General features: G+C 32.3%; 2 protein-coding genes across 4 annotated transcripts in view; both read right to left on the bottom strand.

Annotated features, from left to right (window-relative positions):
* Positions 1-19,254, bottom strand: part of LOC107450189 (glutathione S-transferase 1) — a 120,001-nt gene extending 100,747 nt beyond the window's left edge. For 2 of the 3 annotated variants that reach the window (XM_087162575.1, XM_087162574.1), the window contains exon 1: positions 18,366-18,544. Coding sequence is in view for 1 of the 3 variants with exons in the window: in XM_087162571.1 (XP_087018697.1) it covers positions 933-4,052 (3,120 nt within the window). In the remaining 2 variants the exon portion in view is untranslated. Of the gene's footprint in view, positions 1-452; positions 5,289-18,365 lie in introns of those variants that run through there. The other variant, XM_087162571.1, reaches the window with a different exon arrangement.
* LOC147816430 (uncharacterized) lies at positions 4,054-4,750 on the bottom strand. Its single transcript, XM_087154858.1, has 2 exons — positions 4,213-4,750; positions 4,054-4,151 (listed from the first exon to the last, which is right to left on the bottom strand). Exons 1-2 carry the CDS (start codon positions 4,748-4,750, stop codon positions 4,054-4,056), a joined length of 636 nt encoding a protein of 211 aa, XP_087010984.1.
* Positions 19,255-22,596: the final 3,342 nt, after the last annotated feature.

Raw genomic sequence — 22,596 nt, 5'->3', positions numbered from 1 at the left:
CCCTCTATTGTTGTCTTCTAAAACAGGGCTCAAACGTACAGTACAGTTTTTGACTTAATGCAGCTACATTTCTGAACTCTTTTTTTGTTCCCATTTATAAATTTTAAAAAAAATACTATTAAGTTTAAATAAATAATTTTATTTCATAACCGTCGTAGAACAGCCGACCCAATTTTTTGGATTTATGACTACTAATGTTCAACAACATAGCCTTGTAATTTTAACCCAAATCTAGAAGACAAGGGAACTCCTGAATCAAGTGTTATTGGAAATTTTTCTTCGTGGAGGATTATTTGATGGAACCAACCCGCATTTGCGTTACAAGGAGCTTCCCACAAAAAAACATAATTAACCGCATAATAATAACCACATAACCAACATAATGATTCATAATTAACCAGAAAAGCTTCCCACGGTTAGCCTGACAGCATGGTGACTCTAAATCATGATCCATCTATCTCTGTGGTTGTTTAACGTCAGCACTGTAGTCGATGCAAGGCAGATGTGGATTTCATATTGATTCATATTTATATATATTTAGTGTTTGGAAGGATGTGGAAGATACCAGACATTTTATAACTATAACTTGGTTTATTTCCTTCACAAACAACTAAAATACTAAAAAAAGGTTTTACAAAATAAAGTCTATCATCAGAGTAAGTAGGAAGACATCAGTAATTCGGGACAAGGTGGCTTAGGTACTGCACACATCTCCGGGTGAGAGCTGAAGTCGAAGTGGTATCCTGATCGTCGGTGAGCTGGTTTTTATCCTTCTTGAGTGCAGGCACGCGCAGTCCGGGAAAGCTGATTTGCATCTTGAGAGATCGGTTTCTTCCAACCTCGTTGCATTTTAATGAAGCTGACGTTCTGTGTGACGTTCGATGTGATGAGTCTTTGATGACGCCACAGGACTCCCCCACCAGTCCAGAACGCTAAGGTACGGGAATCCGGAAACGGACGTGTCGACCGGACCGAGTTGTTGTGGACGTCTTAAGAGCAGACTTCTCGGGATGTATCGACGGCGGGATGACTGGAGCCTCTTGAATCTGTAAAAAAGAATGGGCAGGCTTAAGTCTATCAGTGGAGATCCATCTCTTCTTAGTTCCGATCTGGACTTGAAAAAACTTCGGCTTGCGTTCGATCACAGGATAAGGACCAAGGTAAGGAGACTGGGATGGACGACGGACAGCATCGTCACGGATGAAAACATGCGAGGTTTCTTTCAGGGAAGCATGGACAAACATCTCCGTTGATCCATGACGTGAGGTAGGTGTTGGTCGAATCTGCCGGAAGTGCTCCTTCAAGGATAGTAGCAGTTGCTGTGGAGATTTCGTACCTGAAATAGAAGAAAAAAATTCGCCAGGCAGGCGAAGATTACAGCCGTATACCAGTTCTGCTGTCGAGGTGTTAAGATCTTCCTTTAAGGCAGTTCGTATTCCCAGGAGGACGATCGGCAATTTTTCCATCCATCTTTCAGTGCCGGCGAGACTACACCTGAGGGCTCCCTTTAACTGCCGGTGAAAGCGTTCTATCAAGCCATTTGCAGAAGGGTGGTAAGCTGTGGTTCTATTACGTTTGGTACCCAGAGACTTCGAAAGAGCTAAAAATAAATTACTTTCAAAGTTACGACCCTGGTCAGACATAATAATCTCTGGCACACCGAACCGAGCAACCCATCCTGAAAAGAAAGCGTTAGCAACACTTTCAGCAGACTGATCTTTCAGGGGAATAGCTTCAGGCCATCGAGTGAAGCGATCGATACACGTGAGGATGTAAGTGTATCCTTGCGATGGAGGAAGTGGTCCCACTATGTCCAAGTGGACGTGTCGAAATCTGTCGACAGCAGTTGGAAATTGCCCAAGAGGAGTTTTGGTGTGTCGTGAAATTTTTGATCGCTGACAATCTACACATTTCTTGCACCATTCCGCACAGTCTTTCTTCAGAGATCGCCAAATGTATCGCTGTTTAACAGCGTGAGTAGTCGGTCTGGGGCCTGAATGAGACAAGCTGTGTATTGACTGGAACACAAGGTGTCTAAAGCTCTCTGGAACATACGGGCGTATGTTACCCGTAGAGGTATCGCAAAATAGTGGTAGATCACTTGAGCTAAAAACGATAGGCTTGATCGTCAAGGAAGGGTTAGATTGTAATTCCTTCAGCTCAGCGTCTTTTGATTGCTCCTCCGCCATTGCTGCGTAATCTATCGTACTAGGTAAATCTATCACCTCTATACGAGAGAATGCATCTGCGACAACGTTATCGCTGCCTGAAATAAATCTAATGTCAGTAGTATATTGACTAATAAAATCTAAGTGTCTGAGTAGACGGGGAGAGATTTTTTCGTGTTTCTGGCTAAAAGCAAAAATTAACGGCTTATGGTCTGTAAAAACTGTGAAGGATCTACCTTCCAGTGTATAATGGAAATTTTTAATAGCACTATAAATCGCAAGCAATTCTCGGTCGTAAGTACTGTATTTACTTTCAGCAGGTGTTAAACGACGAGAAAAAAACGCAAGTGGTTCGGTCCCATCAGCTATATGCTGTTGTAATACAGCTCCTATGCCAAGGTCTGAAGCATCAACTGAAAGAGAGATTTTAGCATTAGGGTATGGATGTGCTAAAAGTGCAGCGTTTGCGATTGATTCCTTGGAAATATTGAAAGCTTTATTAGATTCATCAGTCCATTGTAAAAGGGTGGAGTCATTCTTCTTCCTTCCCTTAGTTAGATCGTAAAGTGCCATTTGTTGAATTGCAGCTTTGGGAATAAATCTGCGATAGAAATTGACCATTGCTAGAAACCGTCGTAAGGCACGAACTTTGTTTGGCTTTGGATAGTTGCTAAGTACCGCAACTTTGTCGGGATCTGGTTTGATTCCCTCTTTCGAAACTAGACATCCCAAAAAAGTAAGTTCTTTTGCACCAAATATACATTTATCCAAATTTAAAACCAGTCCTTTAGCCTTTAAACGCGTGAAAATAGCCTCCAAGTCCGATAAATGTGTTTCAAAATCCGTTGACGCGATAAGTAAGTCGTCAAGGTATGCGAAACATTTTAAACCTCTTAATGTTTCGTCAATAAACCGTTGAAAGGTTTGGGCTGCATTCCTTAATCCGAAAGTCATGTACTTAAATTCAAACAACCCTATTGGTGTGATTAAAGCAGTTTTTGGAATGTCACTAGGTTCAACAGGTATCTGGTGATACGCGCGTTTTAGATCCAGTTTTGTAAAAATTGTTTTTCCATGTAATTCAGAGGCAAAATCCTGAATGTGTGGTATTGGATATCTGTCCGGCTCCGTGGCGCTGTTGAGCCGGCGGTAATCCCCACAAATACGCCAATTATTCTTCCCCTTTGGCACGAGATGTATGGGACTGCTCCAAGGACTGCTGGAAGTACGACAAATTCCCTGGTCGACCATCTCCTGAAATTGCTCTTTAACGGCAGCCAATTTATGAGGCGGCAACCTACGAGCTCGGGAACAGAGAGGAGGACCTTTTGTGATAATACAGTGCGTAGTTCCGTGATCCTTAACTACGACATTAACTGAAGGATTTGTCAAATTCGGAAATTTAAATAAAAGTTCATGATATACCGAATTTTTACCTATTGCGGTAATGCTATTACTCGGCTGAGAGGCGTAAAAACCACGAATGTGCTTTGCAGATGTGTTATCGATTAGTTGACGATTTTTAATATCCAGAATGAGTTCGAATCGTTCAAGGAAATCCGCACCTAAAATCGGCCGTGACACATCAGTCAGAATGAAGGTCCACCGAAAAGTTTGCGGAAATCCTAAATCTAATATAAGCACCTTTTTCCCATAAGTGGAAATTTTCGAGCCGTTAGCAGCAAGTAATTGGATATTTTTATCAAGATGTTTTGCTGGACGCTGAACGGGATAAACCGAAACTGTTGATCCGCTATCTACCAGAAATTTCGTACCGGAATTTTGGTCTTTAATAAATAAGCGACTATGATCATAACTCGCAGAAGCCGTCGCCGAAACTTGCGAGCAAGCTAGTTTTCCTGAAAACTGCATGGTTGCTTGCATTTCAGCGCTTTATTTCCGAATTTAAAATGGTACCAGCACGTAGAATACTGTTTTCTTGCTGGAGACTTGCTTCGCAATCTATTTCTGGGAGATTTTGACCTAAATGATGAAAGTCTCTTTATGGTTTTATTCAGTTCGGCAACAGTTGCTTCTAGTCTACTAATTCTATCAGAGTCATCTTGTATTGCAGAAACGTTAGGGGTTATATTAGTAATTTCAGAGATTTTGTCGGCTATTGTAGCCAAACTTTCTAACTTATCCGAACTGACTGATAAAATTTGTTGAATGTTTAATGGTAAACGTTGAAGCCAGAGCATTTTAAGTACCTCATCTGAAACTTTAGTAGCGGACAATTGAGTCATTTTGTGTAAAAGTTGAGACGGTCTCAGATCACCCAACGACATATCAGATAATAAAGTCCTAATACGAGCACTTTCAGAATCGGAAAACTGATCGATTAGACGTTTTTTGAGAGCTGCGTAGGAATCTTCAGCCGGAGGATTTTTTATTATGTCAGAGACAAAAGACGAAAGTTCACTGTCCAATGCAGAAACAACGTAGTGAAATTTGGTACAGTCCGCAGTAATGTTCGCAATTTCGAATTGGGACTCAATGTTACTAAACCACAACTCTATATTATCCCTCCAAACAGGAGGTGTTTTAACAGCCACACGCATGACTTCACTATCTGTAGGCATTGTAGAAAATAATGCAAAAAAGGCACAGAATATTCCTTGTACGGCAGAGGGCAATCAAAAAAACCTTTTATGAGCAAAAATAAGGAACTTACGTGCGGAAATTTCTTGAATCTTGCAAGACTCCATTCAAATGAGTTCTAGTCCTGGGGTCACCATCTTTAGTGTTTGGAAGGATGTGGAAGATACCAGACATTTTATAACTATAACTTGGTTTATTTCCTTCACAAACAACTAAAGTACTAAAAAAAGGTTTTACAAAATAAAGTCTATCATCAGAGTAAGTAGGAAGACATCAGTAATTCGGGACAAGGTGGCTTAGGTACTGCACACATCTCCGGGTGAGAGCTGAAGTCGAAGTGGTATCCTGATCGTCGGTGAGCTGGTTTTTATCCTTCTTGAGTGCAGGCACGCGCAGTCCGGGAAAGCTGATTTGCATCTTGAGAGATCGGTTTCTTCCAACCTCGTTGCATTTTAATGAAGCTGACGTTCTGTGTGACGTTCGATGTGATGAGTCTTTGATGACGCCACATATATATATCTAGATTTAAGCATTTTTTTTAAACTTTTATATACTAATTGTCATGGCAATAAAACTCTTTCTGCACTCTAGTATCTTTTCTAATTTTACTTTTAAGATAAATACAATTCTTATTTTTTAGTTTATAAACATAAAACTTATTTTCTAATTTAAACCAGATTACAGTGCTCAAATTTAAATATCTTAATTTAATATTTAAATATTTTAAATTTAAATATTCACTCAAATAAACTAATAAAGCTAAAAACCTACAACTAATAAACTAATAAATTATATTATTTCCCAGTCTGTTCTGAAGCAGTCATTAAACTTACACTACACCTACCTTAACTGTTAAATATTTTTGAATTTATTGAAACTAATATTTTCATTTCACATTTGTTTTAATTTTATTTTCAACCATGTTTTCTTTCTCTTATACACTAATAAGGAAAACTCCAAAATCCACTCTACACTCAATTGTTTTGCTGTTTATTCTAAAACAAATACTTCACTTTAAAACAGTTCTAACTCTAACTGTCAATTTTTTCATTCATGAATTATAAAATAATTGTGAAATTTAAATAATCTTTTATCTTTTTTTCTATTTTTAACGTGTTAATGATTTTTTCTCGCTCAAATATACTAACAGTAATTACCACAAAATCTTTCTGTGCTCTATTGATTTGTTTTTTATCACGAAGCAATTTTTAGTTTACTTCCTAACCATCGTTGAACAGCTGACCCAATGTTATAGATGTTTCAACTATCAATAACCAACTGCATAGCTTTCTAATTTTTGACCCAGTCCAGTAGACAAGGGATTTCCTGGATCTAGTTTTTGGAGAAATTTGTAATCGTGGAGGACTTTTTTTTTCTTGAACTAACCCACATTTTTATTAAATGGTGAGGAAAACCATGAAACCAGGTTAGCCTGACGGCATGGGGACTCTAACCCGTAATCCGTTTACCACGGATGTTATTTTAAGTCAGCACTGCGGTCGGTGCAATTATTGCAAAACAATTGTCAAAGTTGATTGCTTTAATATGTTAATCTTAACTCTGTTTTTAAATTAATTCAATTTTCAATTTGATCAATTTACTAAATTTGCTAAACTTTGATTAATTTACTAAAGTATTTTTTCTTTCAAATAACATCATCATGATTATCCTTCTAATAATTTTAACTTAGTTAAATTGCTTAGCTCAGTAAAAAAATACAAAAAAGTAAATAAAATAAAATAAAATAAAACGTAATCCAAAAAAGTTTTTTTTTCTTGCTACAGGTGGAGCAAAAGCACATTCTTCGATCCTGCGATGGTATACAAAACATGGCATGCTTTTTTAAATTGTTTTACACCGTTAGCACAAACTACATCTTATTACTTTTAGAATTTTACTATTTCATTTCACACTAATACTTCTTTGTTTAACAGAGCTGTACTGTAACTTATACATTTAATTAACGTGCCTGTTGTTGATGCTGAGCTTAAACATTTTATTTGTCTTTCAACGTCTTTCCTTTATGCTTTAAAATGTTTATAATGGAAATTCGTGTATTTTCACAGAGAACTATCGAGAGAATTCTGTAACGCAAACACTCCATAGAGTGTCAAATAAGAAATAAATAAAAGATTAATAACTTGAACAAATTGAAAAATTCGTATTGAAAAATTCATTGTATATATATATATATATATATATATATATATATATATATATATATATATATATATATATATATATATATATATATATATATATATATATATATATATATATATATATATATATATATATATATATATATATATATATATATATATATATATAATATATATATATATATATATATATATATATATATATATATATATATATATATATATATATATATATATATAATATATATATATATATATATATATATATATATATATATATATATATATATATATATATATATATATATATATATATATATATATATATATATATATATAATATATATATATATATATATATATATATATATATATATATATATATATATATATGTATATATATGTATATATATAGGTACAGTCCGCAAAAAAAAAAGATATCACCCTGTGTAACTTTCGTTCTAATGATCGGATTTTCACGAACTAAGTGTCAATCTTAATGGTTCCGGGCTAATATGCTAATTAATTAGTGCTAACTATTAATTAAGTTACGAAATCAGACACAAAAATGTACTTTCTCTGAATAAACATATAATTTTTTTTGCATATTTGGATTCCTTATCTTCAAAATATAGGGGGTAGCCGCAATCTGGGAAATGTGGCCCCCATGGTTTGGTCAGGAGAGCGATTCAAAGTTTGAACCCTTTAATGTTAATTTCGTTTTTTGTGTTTTCAGTCATATTTTAAAAACTAATGAAGCAATTCAAAAAAAAATTGCACCCACTCATAAAACTCATTTACCCAAAGATAATTTCATGAAAAAAATAATTTTTAATAATTATTTATTATTTTTTATTATTTAATTAAAGTGAGGATGAAAAAATTTTGAATTATAAGGTAGGGATTTTTCTATACCATTTTAATCAACATATTTTTCAATTGAAAAATCTAAAGTTTCTATTGTTTTTATTTATTAGAAGATGAGAAAAATTCAAATTAATTATTTAAAAAAAATAATTTGGCGACAATGAAGAAATGATTTAATGGGGCGATTAATATTAAAATGTGATAAACTTACGAGGAACTTGACTTAGCGCGAGTTGCGTAAAATTTCATTCATGTTTTTTTCGCTAAAAATCGTTTGCTAATCTTTTTATTTTTATTTCTTTAAAACTATAAAATACGATATTTCTTTTTTAGTCGTCTAAAATTCTATTTGAAATTTAGTAAAGAAATTTGAATAAAACATTTTAATCAATGAATGTTGAGTTTTATAAAAGCATGCTTGTGATAGAATCATGCTTGTGATTCTATCACATTCTATAACATAACCATACATAAACACATACATAAACTATTTAATACACCAGATTTTGCTTATTTAATGTGATTATTTTTTATTTTTTAGTTTTTTTTCTCAATAACTAATACAATTTCTATAATATACATACGTATGAATAGATTTGGAATAAAATATTTATCAATTTCTTGAATATATTTTTTATAAATAATAATAAAATACGTAGTCAACATTTTTAAGCATCTCTCACATCATTGTAAATTTCTCAACATCTTATATGTCGTCTTAATCTTAAAAGTAATTTTTTAATCACCTATCCGGAAGTGTTTCGCAGAACTATTTTACCAACTATTTAATTAAATTTTAACATTTTTAAAAATCTTATTCTTTACCCTACTACGTTTATTATTTCATCATTAATATACTAATAAATTTTTCACGTCAGGGATTGATTCGAGGAACATTCCAGTGACTTTCAAGTCATATCTTGGCCCCCCAATTCACCTGACCTTAATCCAATAGAGCATTTGTGGTCCTACTTGGAAAACCAAATTCATACTGCCACGCTACCCCCTCGCAATGTGAGGGAATTGCAGGACCAGTTGGTGAGCGCTTGGTACCAGATACCTCAGACTCTATCAGAACCTTGTGGAATCAATGCCACGGCGAGTACTAGCATTTTTAAGGGCTAAGGGTCGTCCTACGTGTTATTAGCAGGGTGGCTATAATGTAATGTCTCTTCGGTGTATATTTCACACATTTCCTAGGCATTCTATAGAATGCCAAGTGAGAAACCGGCAAAGTATAAAATGCATTCGTCAAAATGTCATTCAAAAATGACAATTAGGTTATTTTCTTATTTTTTATGTGGAAATTTTGTTTCCCTTAATAAGACAGGCATAAATTATGTCCTGCACAACTTTTTACTTTTCTTTACACATTTTGAATAAATGTTTTTTAAAGGAACTCTCAGTTTTCTTTTTTCAGAATGACATTTTTATTTTTGAGAAATGCATGTTACTGTGAATGACCGAAATCTGGAGAATGTCGACTTTCACCGGTGAATGTCAACAATCACACAGTCGCTTTGGTGATTGTCTGAAATATTTCTTACATCCGATTTGATATTAATTTATTCGCTGATATAATTACATTTAATCAATATTTTAACACTCACTGACGATAGATTAGAAGAAACATCAGTGTAGGGTAAACCGGACAAATGCATACCGGGCAATGGCACTTGACCTTAAAAAAACTTCAGTGTAGGGTATACCGGGCAGTGACACTTGTCTTTAAAAAACATCATTGTAGGGTATACCGGTCAAATGTATACCAGGCAGTGGCACTTGACCTTAAAAAAACATCAGTGTAGGATATACCGGGCAAATGTATTACCGGGTTATGGCACTTAACTAGACTTAGTATATATTTCGGGCATTTACCAAAGGTCTAGTCACACTAGTTCTAATTAATTGCCACTGCCCGGTATACATTTGCCTGGTATACCAGACACTGATGTTTTTTTAAGGTCAAGTGTCACTGCCTGGTATACATTTCCCCGGTATACCAGAAACTGATGCTTTTTTAAGGTCAAGTGCCACTGCCCGGTATATCCTACACCGATGTTTTTTTAAGGTTCAGTGCCATTGCCCGATACATATTAGCCTGATACTCCAAACACTGATGTTTCTTCTAATCTATCGTCAGTAAGTATTAAAATATCGAATAAATGTAATTATATCCACGAATAGATAAATATCAAATCGGATGTAGTAAATATTTCGGACATTCACCAAAGCGACTATGTGATTGTCCACATTCCCCGGTGAAAGTCAACAAGCACCGATTTTGGTCATTCACAGTAACATGTACATCATTAATATAACATAATGACCTCATCACTATGTTTTTTTCATATTTTGCCTAAATAACATTTGTCATTCTATAGAATGCCTAGGGAAAGTATGTAATACCTCTCACATTTCATACTTTGCTGAAAACATCCGGCATTGTATAGAATGCCTAGGCATTCTTTTCAATACCGGCGTTTCATACTTTGTCCGGTAACATATATAAGAAAACAAAAATAATCTTAGTAGCAGTATTTGATGGTAAATGTAGCTGTAATCGTATTTGAAGAATATGCTCTGCGACATTTTATGGTGAATTTGCGAATGTAAGTTTCAGAATGTATCGAAAGATGAGGATGGTATTTGCTAATCATCTTTATCCAAAGAAAGCCTTGTAACCTAAATATCTAGCAGAATGAAGCGATTTTTTAAACAATGAATCTTACAATATGCAACATATTATTTCAATATCTTATTCTTAAACATAACATATTTCAATGTTTTTAAAATACCACTAAACATTCAGCAATTCCTTGAATTATAGAAAAAAGAAATATCGTAAATTATAGAAAACCTTGTGAATGCGCATTAGAATTACTATACAATATACATTTTATTTTTCAAGCACTTCTTTTTCTTCAAACTTTCTTGCCTAGAACACTCGATTAAAGCTGTAAAAATGATTATCCCTAAAATTTTGTATAGAGCCATAATAAGTTATGTTAATTTGATTTTAGTATGAAATCCTCGAATAAGTATAACAAAAACAATATAATCTAAATCAGGGGTAGGCAACGCGGCGCCCGCGGGCGCCATGGCGCCCCCGATCAATTTTTAATGCGCCCTTGCTGGACTAATGTAAATGTATGATAGCCAGAACGATCTACTTAACTCTTGTCAAACGGCGATATACAGCAAGTAGTCAGTTGAGTTTAGGATTGTGCATGATTATCTGTAAAATATGCGCCCTCGGAGATTTTCAAATTTAGTATTGCGCCCTTAAGGACAAACAGGTTGCCGACCCCTGATCTAAATAATATCAGATAAAAAGTTCGTGTATTTAAATTCTAAAAACTTAGAAAATCATAAATAATTTATAAATCGATTCAAATTTTCTTTTCAAAGGAGATTAAAATAAAATTTTTTTTTTCTTTTTGGACAGAAATTAGCTTAAAAATTGTTTATACCCTAGAAACTTTGAGATATTTTCTATTAACTTTGAGATATTTCTATTAAACCTCTCCGAGCAATCACAGAGCATTATATATATATATATATATATATATATATATATATATATATATATATATATATATTTTTTTTTTTTTTTTACAGTCAGAAATTGGTTGCTTAGCAACCTAGTGAAATTAAGTCTTCTTCTTTTGAATTAGTCAATGGGTTACCTTAAAATATTAATTTGCACTGGCGTGTTTTTTTGGCGGTTTTCTGGACTATCGCCAAATATATAAACCTTTATTGTGACGCAATTTAAGACCCAATTTTTTCAAAATTTTGTCTACCCCCCCTAATTCAAGTGTCTGGATTCCAAATTTGTAAAAAAAAATACATGTTTATTCAGAGAAAGTACGTTTTTGTGTCTGATTTCGTAACTTAATTAATAGTTAGCACTAATTAATTAGCATATTTGAGGTCACCCCCTGGAACCATTAAGATTGACACTTAGTTCGTGAAAATCCGATCATTAGAACGAAAGTTATTCAGGGTGATATCTTTTTTTTTTTTTTGCGGACTGTACATCAATCAAAATCCACCATTATTATTTTTACGAATTTTTCAATTTGTTCAAGTTATTAATCTCTTATTTATTTCTTATTTGACACTCTATGGAGTGTTTGCGTTATAGAATTCTCTCGATAGTTCTCTGTGAAAATACACCAATTTCCATTATAAACATTTTTAAAACATAAAGGAAAGACGTTGAAAGACAAGTAAAACGTTTAAGCTCAGCATCAACAACAGGCACGTTAATTAAATGTATAAGTTACAGTACAGCTCTGTTAAACAAAGAAGTATTAGTGTGAAATGAAATAGTAAAATTCTAAAAGTAATAAGATGTAGTTTGTGCTAACGGTGTAAAACAATTTAAAAAAGCATGCCATGTTCATTGTATACCATCCCAAGATCGAAGAATGTGCTTTTGCTCCACCTGTAGCAAGAAAAAAAAACTTTTTTGGATTACGTTTTATTTTATTTTATTTTATTTACTTTTTTGTATTTTTTTACTGAGCTAAGCAATTTAACTAAGTTAAAATTATTAGAAGGATAATCATGATGATGTTATTTGAAAGAAAAAATACTTTAGTAAATTAATCAAAGTTTAGCAAATTTAGTAAATTGATCAAATTGAAAATTGAATTAATTTAAAAACAGAGTTAAGATTAACATATTAAAGCAATCAACTTTGGCAATTGTTTTGCAATAATTGCACCGACCACAGTGCTGACTTAAAATAACATCCGTGGTAAACGGATTACGGGTTAGAGTCCCCATGCCGTCAGGCTAACCTGGTTTCATGGTTTTCCTCACCATTTAATAAAAATGTGGGTTAGTTCAAGAAAAAAAAAGTCCTCCACGATTACAAATTTCTCCAAAAACTAGATCCAGGAAATCCCTTGTCTACTGGACTGGGTCAAAAATTAGAAAGCTATGCAGTTGGTTATTGATAGTTGAAACATCTATAACATTGGGTCAGCTGTTCAACGATGGTTAGGAAGTAAAGTAAAAATTGCTTCGTGATAAGAAACAAATCAATAGAGCAAAGAAAGATTTTGTGGTAATCGCTATTAGTATATTTGAGCGAGAAAAAATCATTAACACGTTAAAAATAGAAAAAAAGATAAAAGATTATTTAAATTTCACAATTATTTTATAATTCATGAATGAAAAAATTGACAGTTAGAGTTAGAACTGTTTTAAAGTGAAGTATTGTTTTAGAATAAACAGCAAAACAATTGAGTGTAGAGTGGATTTTGGAGTTTTCCTTATTAGTGTATAAGAGAAAGAAAACATGGTTGAAAATAAAATTAAAACAAATGTGAAATAAAAATATTAGTTTCAATAAATTCAAAAATATTTAACAGTTAAGGTAGGTGTAGTGTAAGTTTAATGACTGCTTTAGAACAGACTGGGAAATAATATAATTTATTAGTTTATTAGTTGTAGGTTTTTAGCTTTTTTAGTTTATTTGAGTGAATATTTAAATTTAAAATATTTAAATATTAAATTAAAATATTTAAATTTGAGCACTGTAATCTGGTTTAAATTAGAAAATAAGTTTTATGTTTATAAACTAAAAAATAAGAATTGTATTTATCTTAAAAGTAAAATTAGAAAAGATGCTAGAGTGCAGAAAGAGTTTTATTGCCATGACAATTAGTATATAAAAGTTTAAAAAAAATGCTTAAATCTAGATATATATATATAAATATGAATCAATATGAAATCCACATCTGCCTTGCATCGACTACAGTGCTGACGTTAAGCAACCACAGAGATAGATGGATCATGATTTAGAGTCACCATGCTGTCAGGCTAACCGTGGGAAGCTTTTCTGGTTAATTATGAATCATTATGTTGGTTATGTGGTTATTATTATGCGGTTAATTATGTTTTTTTGTGGGAAGCTCCTTGTAACGCAAATGCGGGTTGGTTCCATCAAATAATCCTCCACGAAGAAAAATTTCCAATAACACTTGATTCAGGAGTTCCCTTGTCTTCTAGATTTGGGTTAAAATTACAAGGCTATGTTGTTGAACATTAGTAGTCATAAATCCAAAAAATTGGGTCGGCTGTTCTACGACGGTTATGAAATAAAATTATTTATTTAAACTTAATAGTATTTTTTTAAAAATTTATAAATGGGAACAAAAAAAGAGTTCAGAAATGTAGCTGCATTAAGTCAAAAACTGTACTGTACGTTTGAGCCCTGTTTTAGAAGACAACAATAGAGGGTAGTGTGAACTCCGAGGTCATCATAAGTATACATAGTGAAAAAACACTTTAAAATAAAGATAAATAAAGTAGTTAAATTTTAAAATTAGTTTTAAATATTAGTCATAAACTAATAATTTAAAAAATTAATATACAAATGCAGTTGTTGTATAAAAAATGTACTACTCAAGTTAAAATTTTTATCCGACATATTTCTAATATTACCCGATTCCAAACCACGGAAAAAAGAGATCTGGCACATGTTCTAAAATAATTGCAACTGTATGATGAAATAATGAGCCCAGTTATCCGAAAATATTTGCTCATCAACTTAATCATAAATCACATTGTACTTTTATTACACTACGTGTCCGAGAGCTTATTAAATTTAAAATAAATTAACTTTACAAACTGTTCAAACAATCAATCAACGTGAGATCAATTTTAGATAGTGTGCCAAATCCTACATGATATATGATCACTCTTTAATTTACCTGGTGTATATATATTGTCCACGTCACAGTGCAGTTCCCATCATTCGACAAAAATTATCCGAAGGACATAGTTCTTGGGATCATTTAAACATGGCTAGTTCACTGCCACTCCTTTTCAGTGTGATTATATTTTCTGGAATCGTCAAAAATGGTGACTGCAACGAGAAAGGATTTGTAAAAGAAGTAAGAAGCAAAATACCGGACAACAATTTCAACACACTTTTTACAGTATCATATGGAAATATGAAAGAATTTAAAGAAGCTGTGCGTAAGTCCATAAATGGTTTCAATCAAGCAGCTGGTGTAAAGATTCCAGAGAGCCTTTCCAAACAAATTTTTAATGAAGGAGAAAAAATTGGAAGCTTTGTTACATCAGACCAAGATTTCCAAAAATACACTAAAGCAGTCTACCTCTTTTTGAAAAACCAGGGAGTGCTGACAGAACAAAATGAAGGCAAATTGGCTACAAGTCTTGCACGCAACTTCAACGATGAGGTCGAAAGATTGGAAAAAAAAGACATTTGCACACTTTACCCTCCATCAGTATAGCAATAGCTAAGTTTTTCAAGCATGAGGGCATCTATGGTGATCTGACGAAATTTAAGATATATTATGAGTACTTGTTTGATGAGGTAGATAAAATTTATGACAATGCTCAAAGTCATGATTTTAAAAGCACATCATTTGTGAAAGAAGTAAGAAGCAAAATACCGGACAACAATTTCAACACACTTTTTACAGTATCATATGGAAATATGAAGGAATTTATAGAAGCTGTGCGTGAGTCCATAAATGGTTTCAATCAAGCAGCTGGTGTAAAGATTCCAGAGAGCCTTTCCAAACAAATTTTTAATGAAGGAAAAAAAAATTGGAAGCATTGTTACATCAGACCAAGATTTCCAAAAATACACTAAAGCAGTCTACCTCTTTTTGAAAAACCAGGGAGTGCTGACAGAACAAAATTAAGGCAAATTGGCTACAAGTCTTGCACGCTACTTCAACGATGAGGTCGAAAGATTGGAAAAAAAGACATTTTGCACACTTTACCCTGCATCAGTATAGCAATAGCTAAGTTTTTCAAACATTAGGGCATCTATGGTGACCTGACGAAATTTAAGATATATTATGAGTACTTGTTTGATGAGGTAGATAAAATTTATGACAATGCTCAAAGTCATGATTTTAAAAGCACATCATTTGTGAAAGAAGTAAGAAGCAAAATACCGGACATTAATTTCAACACACTTTTTACAGTATCATATGGAAATATGAAGGAATTTAAAGAAGCTGTGCGTGAGTCCATAAATGGTTTCAATCAAGCAGCTGGTGTAAAGATTCCAGAGAGCCTTTCCAAACAAATTTTTAATGAAGGAAAAAAAAATTGGAAGCATTGTTACATCAGACCAAGATTTCCAAAAATACACTAAAGCAGTCTACCTTTTTTTGAAAAACCAGGGAGTGCTGACGGAACAAAATTAAGGCAAATTGGCTACAAGTCTTGCACGCTACTTCAACGATAAGGTCGAAAGATTGAAAAAAAAAGACATTTTGCACACTTTACCCTCCATCAGTATAGCAATAGCTAAGTTTTTCAAGCATGAGGGCATCTATGGTGACCTGACGAAATTTAAGATATATTATGAGTACTTGTTTGTTGAGGTTTGTTGTTACTTGAAAAACTATTAATTTCTTATATTTAAACTAATACCGATTTTGATTTAATTTCTTAAACGTCATCACAATGAAATAATTAATTAAAATCATAAGTTAATGAGAGCATTTATTTCATTATATTAACTGTTGAAATTGAAAAAATAAAATAAAATAAATGCTCTATTAACTTTTAACTATTCAAAACTCTAGTTTAAGAATATGGACAGTAATAACTTAATATTTATTTAATATTTATTAGCATTAAAAGAAAAATGATTTTTAAAAAAATAGAAAAGATTGCTTAAAACTTTTTTCCTAACTTGAATCTTGATATACATTTTTCTAACATATTTTTTCAGTTTTATAGTCAAATCAAAATTTAAAGAATTCTCTAGTAGTGTCAAATAGTGTAATAGCTTAGCTCTAGTGCACTGTAAATAATCAAATCAAATGTAACAAAATTTTGCGCATCCTATTATTTGATTAACAAAACAAAGTTTACTTTATTAAAATTTTAAACCTAAAATATATGTTTTTATTCCAGGTCATTGTTATTGCAGCAGCAGTTGCGGCTGTTTTAGCTAATATCTCATTGGTAATATCTCATTATTAATCTTAATGGGAAAAAAAGTGAATAGAGTATTTGTTTCATTTTTTTTCAGTATCCTAATTATTTTCTGCGTAACATCTTTCTTTTCTGATTTAATTACATATTTCCAATAAAATCGGAGAGTATGTACTCAGTATTTAAAAATATTCTTGTTGCTAGAGCCAAAAAATTGCCCGATGACCTGTGTAGTTTCATCTGGTGAACGCTCTGGAACTATCCTGTGTTCCGGAAATAAGACTTGAGACTAATAAACAACTAAAGAAAACATTTATTAGATTAAACAAACATTTCACACGCCCAGCGTGCTCTCGTTCGATACAGCTAGCAGTTGAAGAAAATACGTGGAGAAAAGCAATTATCGCATCCATGTCGTCACTTTTATACTCTGAAGATCTGCACTACTTCAGTTCGCTTCACCAATAGTAATCGCCACCGCAGCTAAACTTTGCATCTCGTAAAGAAGTTTTGAGGTTTTTTTTATCGCCTAACTCAATACCTGAAGGCAATTTTTTTTAAACGTAATGACTCAGAATCAGCATTTTGTGCAATTAACCTAGTTTTTCTTTGAGTATAAGCTTCACTATCAGGTCTATTTAGTACATTATCTGAAACGCAAGTTAAATGATCACTACCTAAGGATGAAACAACATAATAAAATTTAGTGGAATCAACTGTAATGTTAGCTAATTTAAATTGGGATTCCAGCTGAGCAGAGCATAGTTCAGGCTCATCATTCCAAAAAACTGGAGTCTTTATTGCTACAGTAGAATTTTCACCAAATGAACTACTCTTAAACACTGACTTTTCATTATTCGAAAGTAAAGTTTCCCCTTCCATTACAGTAGCACTTAACAATTTAGAAAAAAAAAACTACATACGCATAAAATATATTACAAATTCTATACTATAAACCAGTAATAAATATAGCGTAAATATTTTGAAATGCAACAACTCTAAATATGGTAGGGAAATTTTTCTTAAGTACTTAAAACAATGAAAACATCAGTCTAACATTTAAACTACTAATTTCATTTTAAAATTCACTATCAGGTCTATTTAGTACATTATCTGAAACTCAAGTTAAATGATCACTACCTAAGGATGAAACAACATAATAAAATTTAGTGGAATCAACTGTAATGTTAGCTAATTTAAATTGGGATTCCAGCTGAGCAGAGCATAGTTCAGGCTCATCATTCCAAAAAACTGGAGTCTTTATTGCTACAGTAGAATTTTCACCAAATGAACTACTCTTAAACACTGACTTTTCATTATTCGAAAGTAAAGTTTCCCCTTCCATTACAGTAGCACTTAACAATTTAGAAAAAAAAACTACATACGCATAAAATATATTACAAATTCTATACTATAAACCAGTAATAAATATAGCGTAAATATTTTGAAATGCAACAACTCTAAATATGGTAGGGAAATTTTTCTTAAGTACTTAAAACAATGAAAACATCAGTCTAACATTTAAACTACTAATTTCATTTTAAAATTTTTTAACCTAAATCTCATATTCAGCATCTTGACTGAACCGAAAAGTTACGACAAGAAATGCTAAACTCACCGGGTCACCACTTGTAGTTTCATCTGGTGAACGCTCTGGAACTATCCTGTGTTCCGGAAATAAGACTTGAGACTAATAAACAACTAAAGAAAACATTTATTAGATTAAACAAACATTTCACACGCCCAGCGTGCTCTCGTTCGGCACAGCTAGCAGTTGAAGAAAATACGTGGAAAAAAGCCATTATCGCATCCACGTCGTCACTTTTATACTCTGAAGATCTGCACTACTTCAGTTCGCTTCATCAATAGTAATCGCTACCGCAGCGACGCCACAACCTGCGTGACATCATTGTAACTGGTGCTCACTCTAATGGTGATTGGTGGCCCAAAACCATGTGATAGTCAGAAAATGCGATATCCAGGTATTAAGAAGGGTATGGTTAAACTTTTCCAAGGCAAATGAGTTAAGTTTTTCTCGAAGGTTCTTTTATCATTTACAACAGGTTTAAATTACTTAGTGTTAAACACAGTTAACAACTAAAGATTTTTTTGATATTTTTTTCTTTTTTATTGTTTTTGGATGCATAACATTCAAATAAGTATTTGAATGAATGAAGTAAAGTAATATCGTGTTCGATAAATATTAAAAATATAAACATAAGCTGATTTTTAAGCATTTTGTTTGACCAGATGTTAATAAGTAGTATTATGATTTAATTTTACATTTTATGAACAAACCTAATGAAACAGGATATTCAGTTCATGATTTCATACTTACATGTTAAATATTCCCTGCATTTATTTTCATGGGAACTGCTCTAGGAGAGTATTACAGAAAGAGAACTAAAAAACAGACATTTACACAAAAATCCTTTTTTTTTATAGCTAAAACAGGACATATATTTCGCGTAATTGAATAAATAAGCTGAAAGTGAAATATAATGTTATGAATCAGTGTTGAAATTCTACAGTTTTTAATGATTTTCTTCATTCTTCTACCTGTTCATTAACCCTTTGCTTACGGCTTGTGCAAAAAGTGAACGAGATATGCTAAGCGCCGTAAGCAAAAAAGTTTATTTGCGCAAAATAAAGGCAGAAATAATGAATTTCGGAGTCTGATTTATGCTTATCTATTACTTCTACCTGGAATGGATTGTTTAATTTAATTCCTTAAAAGTAAACATTCCTTTATGAAGTCATAAGTATGATGTTTAGTATTCCGACCTGCTAACTTTACTTTCCACATGCATAACAAAGCAGTTTATACACCGAATATACCGAATTATAAACTAAATATTGTATAATATATAACAGTTTATGAATCGAAAAATTACAAAATTACGTAAAAAAATGTTAATAAAACACCGTAAAAAAAATACAGTTATCTGTTTTGGAAGTTAATGTTTTTACTTAATATTGTTAAAAAAAAAGCATCGTTGGCAAAATTATTTTAGTACCATTTAGTATCCTTGACGCAAATGGGGCAGTGAGAAATTGGCGTAGATGAGGTGTGCCGAATTAATTTGCAAAAGGCGCTTTAGCGTACATTCCAATAACGAAAGTGCGAAGTAAGCAGCTACCGGCTGCCTCCGGAAACCGGAAGTTTTTTGTAATACAGTAGTTGTAGTCGTGATTGTGATGTGAAAGGATTGCCTGCGGTCTTCCGCAGCTTGTGTTAACTTATTTCCGTTACGTATTAAAATGTTATTATTATTATTATAGCTCATCGTAGTTCTTGAACAATTCGTCGTAATCGTGCACATGAGGCACTTTGACGCAGACGGGAAATTGGCATGTGATTAACCAATGTTTATTCTTCAACATTTAATTTCAACGTCATGGTTGATGCATTATCGAAATTATAATCATACAAAAATATAAGAAAAGAAAGAATAAATAAAAAAAAAAATAGTGCGTGGAGTCCCTCCGCGCGGAAGAAGTTAAACTTCGTAACCTGCGACGTTAATTGTAGAAGAATCAGCAGTCGTAGAAGGATCACTAGTTCTATTCACCGACTCTTTTCCTGCTCCGCTCGCTTCCGTGCTCTATAATAACGGTAATATTGTGCATTTTTCCCTCGTGGACCTCTTGCCTCATCGTCTCGCCATGGAAAATGTATTTGCATTAATAATGTATGTGAATGCGTCATAATGTAATTTCAAAAGAGAAAACCTAACAATCAATTGATATTCACAAAAGACGTACCTTGACATAACCTTAAATCCGTCGCATTGTCCGTGGGATTGTTTTCACTCATTTTTTACAATTGTTATCCATTAAATTTGAAAATAAAAAATACTATCCTATTAAATTATATGTGTATCAAATCAAACTAAAAAAATATTTATAGAAAAACAATTCGCGATCGCAACGAACTATAGGGGGCGTTGTTGTATGAGACGCATACCTGCGATTTCTATATGAACCGTCATTCAGTTACTCTGGAGACGTCGTTAATGTAGCGTGTAGCATTGCAACGTTCCTTCTTTAATGTGGCTTATTAAATTTATAAAAGAAAAATGCTTGATATTCTTTCTTGTGCAACCGAAAACAAAATGGTATCTCTTTTTATTAGAGAAGGAATATCACATCGGAAAAATATTTGTACATTAACAGAAAAAAATATGCATATTCTTATAAGAGTTAAAACCTAATGCCCGAGAAATAGTATTACTAAATTTAATGATATAACATGAAAGGCCCATTTGAACTTTACATTCCATAGTTTTAAGAATCATATTACTTCAAAAATTAAAATGAACAAAATGTATACATAAGCCTCATAATTTTATGAAATTTAATTTAGCAAAAAAAGTTTTTTGACAACAATTTTTATCAAAAAATTTCAAGTTTCAATAAAAATCATTATTTAGAAACTAAGAAACGTAAAATAAAGAATACTGACGAAACAAAAAAAAAAAAAAAAAAAACAATTCTCTTTTTGTCGCCATTTTTAGTGCTACGAAAATTCGTCTTTGGGATTTGCCAAAAACAAAACAAGATGCAATTTTATTTTTTCAGGAGGGAAATATTTTACCGAAAAAACGAAAATGTACCAATTCCCAACAACATGAAACTTTATCTTGGTAAACGTACGTTTTGGAAATGTTATTTCATTTGGAATCTTATTTATCAGAGTTCATATGGCGATATGATTGTTTTGAATCTATGCTAAACTCTATATCGGCTCATTTTCCACCGAAATCCGATTGACTATTTTGATTTTAAATAAAGTGTTTTATTTTATGAATTGTCGCAAAAATTTTAAGTGTAGATTGGCGGCACTTAAAAACCGCCAAATCTGTAGCGGCGGTGGCGTTTATACGTAAGTACTGAATTTTTATTCCATACTTTTCTGAATCATATTACTTCAAACATTGGAATATACAAGAAGTATACATAAACACATAATGTTATACCATTTAATTTTTCAAAAAAAGTATTTTGAGAACAATTTTTATCAAAAAATTATAAACTAAAAAACGGAAAATAAAGAATTCTTAGGATAAAAAAACGATTTTAAGAATTCTTTACATTGAAATAAAAACTTTCATATCGTTTCTTTTTTTATTATTTTTATAGTTCTTAATCAGACGCAAAAAACCATTCTGTAGAGAACCATCATCAAATGAAAAAAAAATATTTACAAGCAAATTTTTTATTGTAAAAATCATTGCACTTACCTGATTTATAATTCCCGGAGAATTCCAAACTGATAAGTTCCTTGTTTGAAAACTTTATTCTCAAATAATAGATACATAGTTTATCCCTTCATTACTTTTAGATAACATACTACACAGCAAAATTTTATAATTGATATGTAGCTAAAAACAGAATAGCTGAATTCTAGTTGAACTTATTCTTTCAAAACTAAAAAATACTTACCACAAATGGCACTATTTCAAGTAACTTGGATAATTTTTTATTGTTGTTTTCCGAATTATATGGATACAGAAATATATACTATTCTATAACGAAGAAGAATATGCTATAACTATTACAATTCTGTATGTTCTGAATTCATATTTATTCACTGGAATGACGAGAGCAATGTTGACTTCACTTTAATTCGTAATGAATTGAAGACAGAGGAAATGCATTTTACCTTAATACAAACATCTGTAACAGTATCCGAAATCGGAAGTCATCAGTTGCAAGTTTGTTGATAAAAGAAATTAAAAATTATTGAGGAATTTTTCTTCAAATGTTTGGCGTGTTCTGTTCCTGAAAGATTTACTAATATTCTGGAGATTTTTTTCAAGTTGTTCGGCCTTTTCCTTAGGGAAATT

The sequence above is a fragment of the Parasteatoda tepidariorum genome, chromosome 1 (assembly GCF_982258835.1).
Source record: "Parasteatoda tepidariorum strain Cologne lab strain chromosome 1, Ptep-v5.0, whole genome shotgun sequence".
NCBI lineage: Eukaryota > Metazoa > Arthropoda > Arachnida > Araneae > Theridiidae > Parasteatoda > Parasteatoda tepidariorum.
The sequence above is the reverse complement of the archived record's forward strand: the minus strand, read 5'-3'. Positions and strand labels throughout refer to the sequence as shown.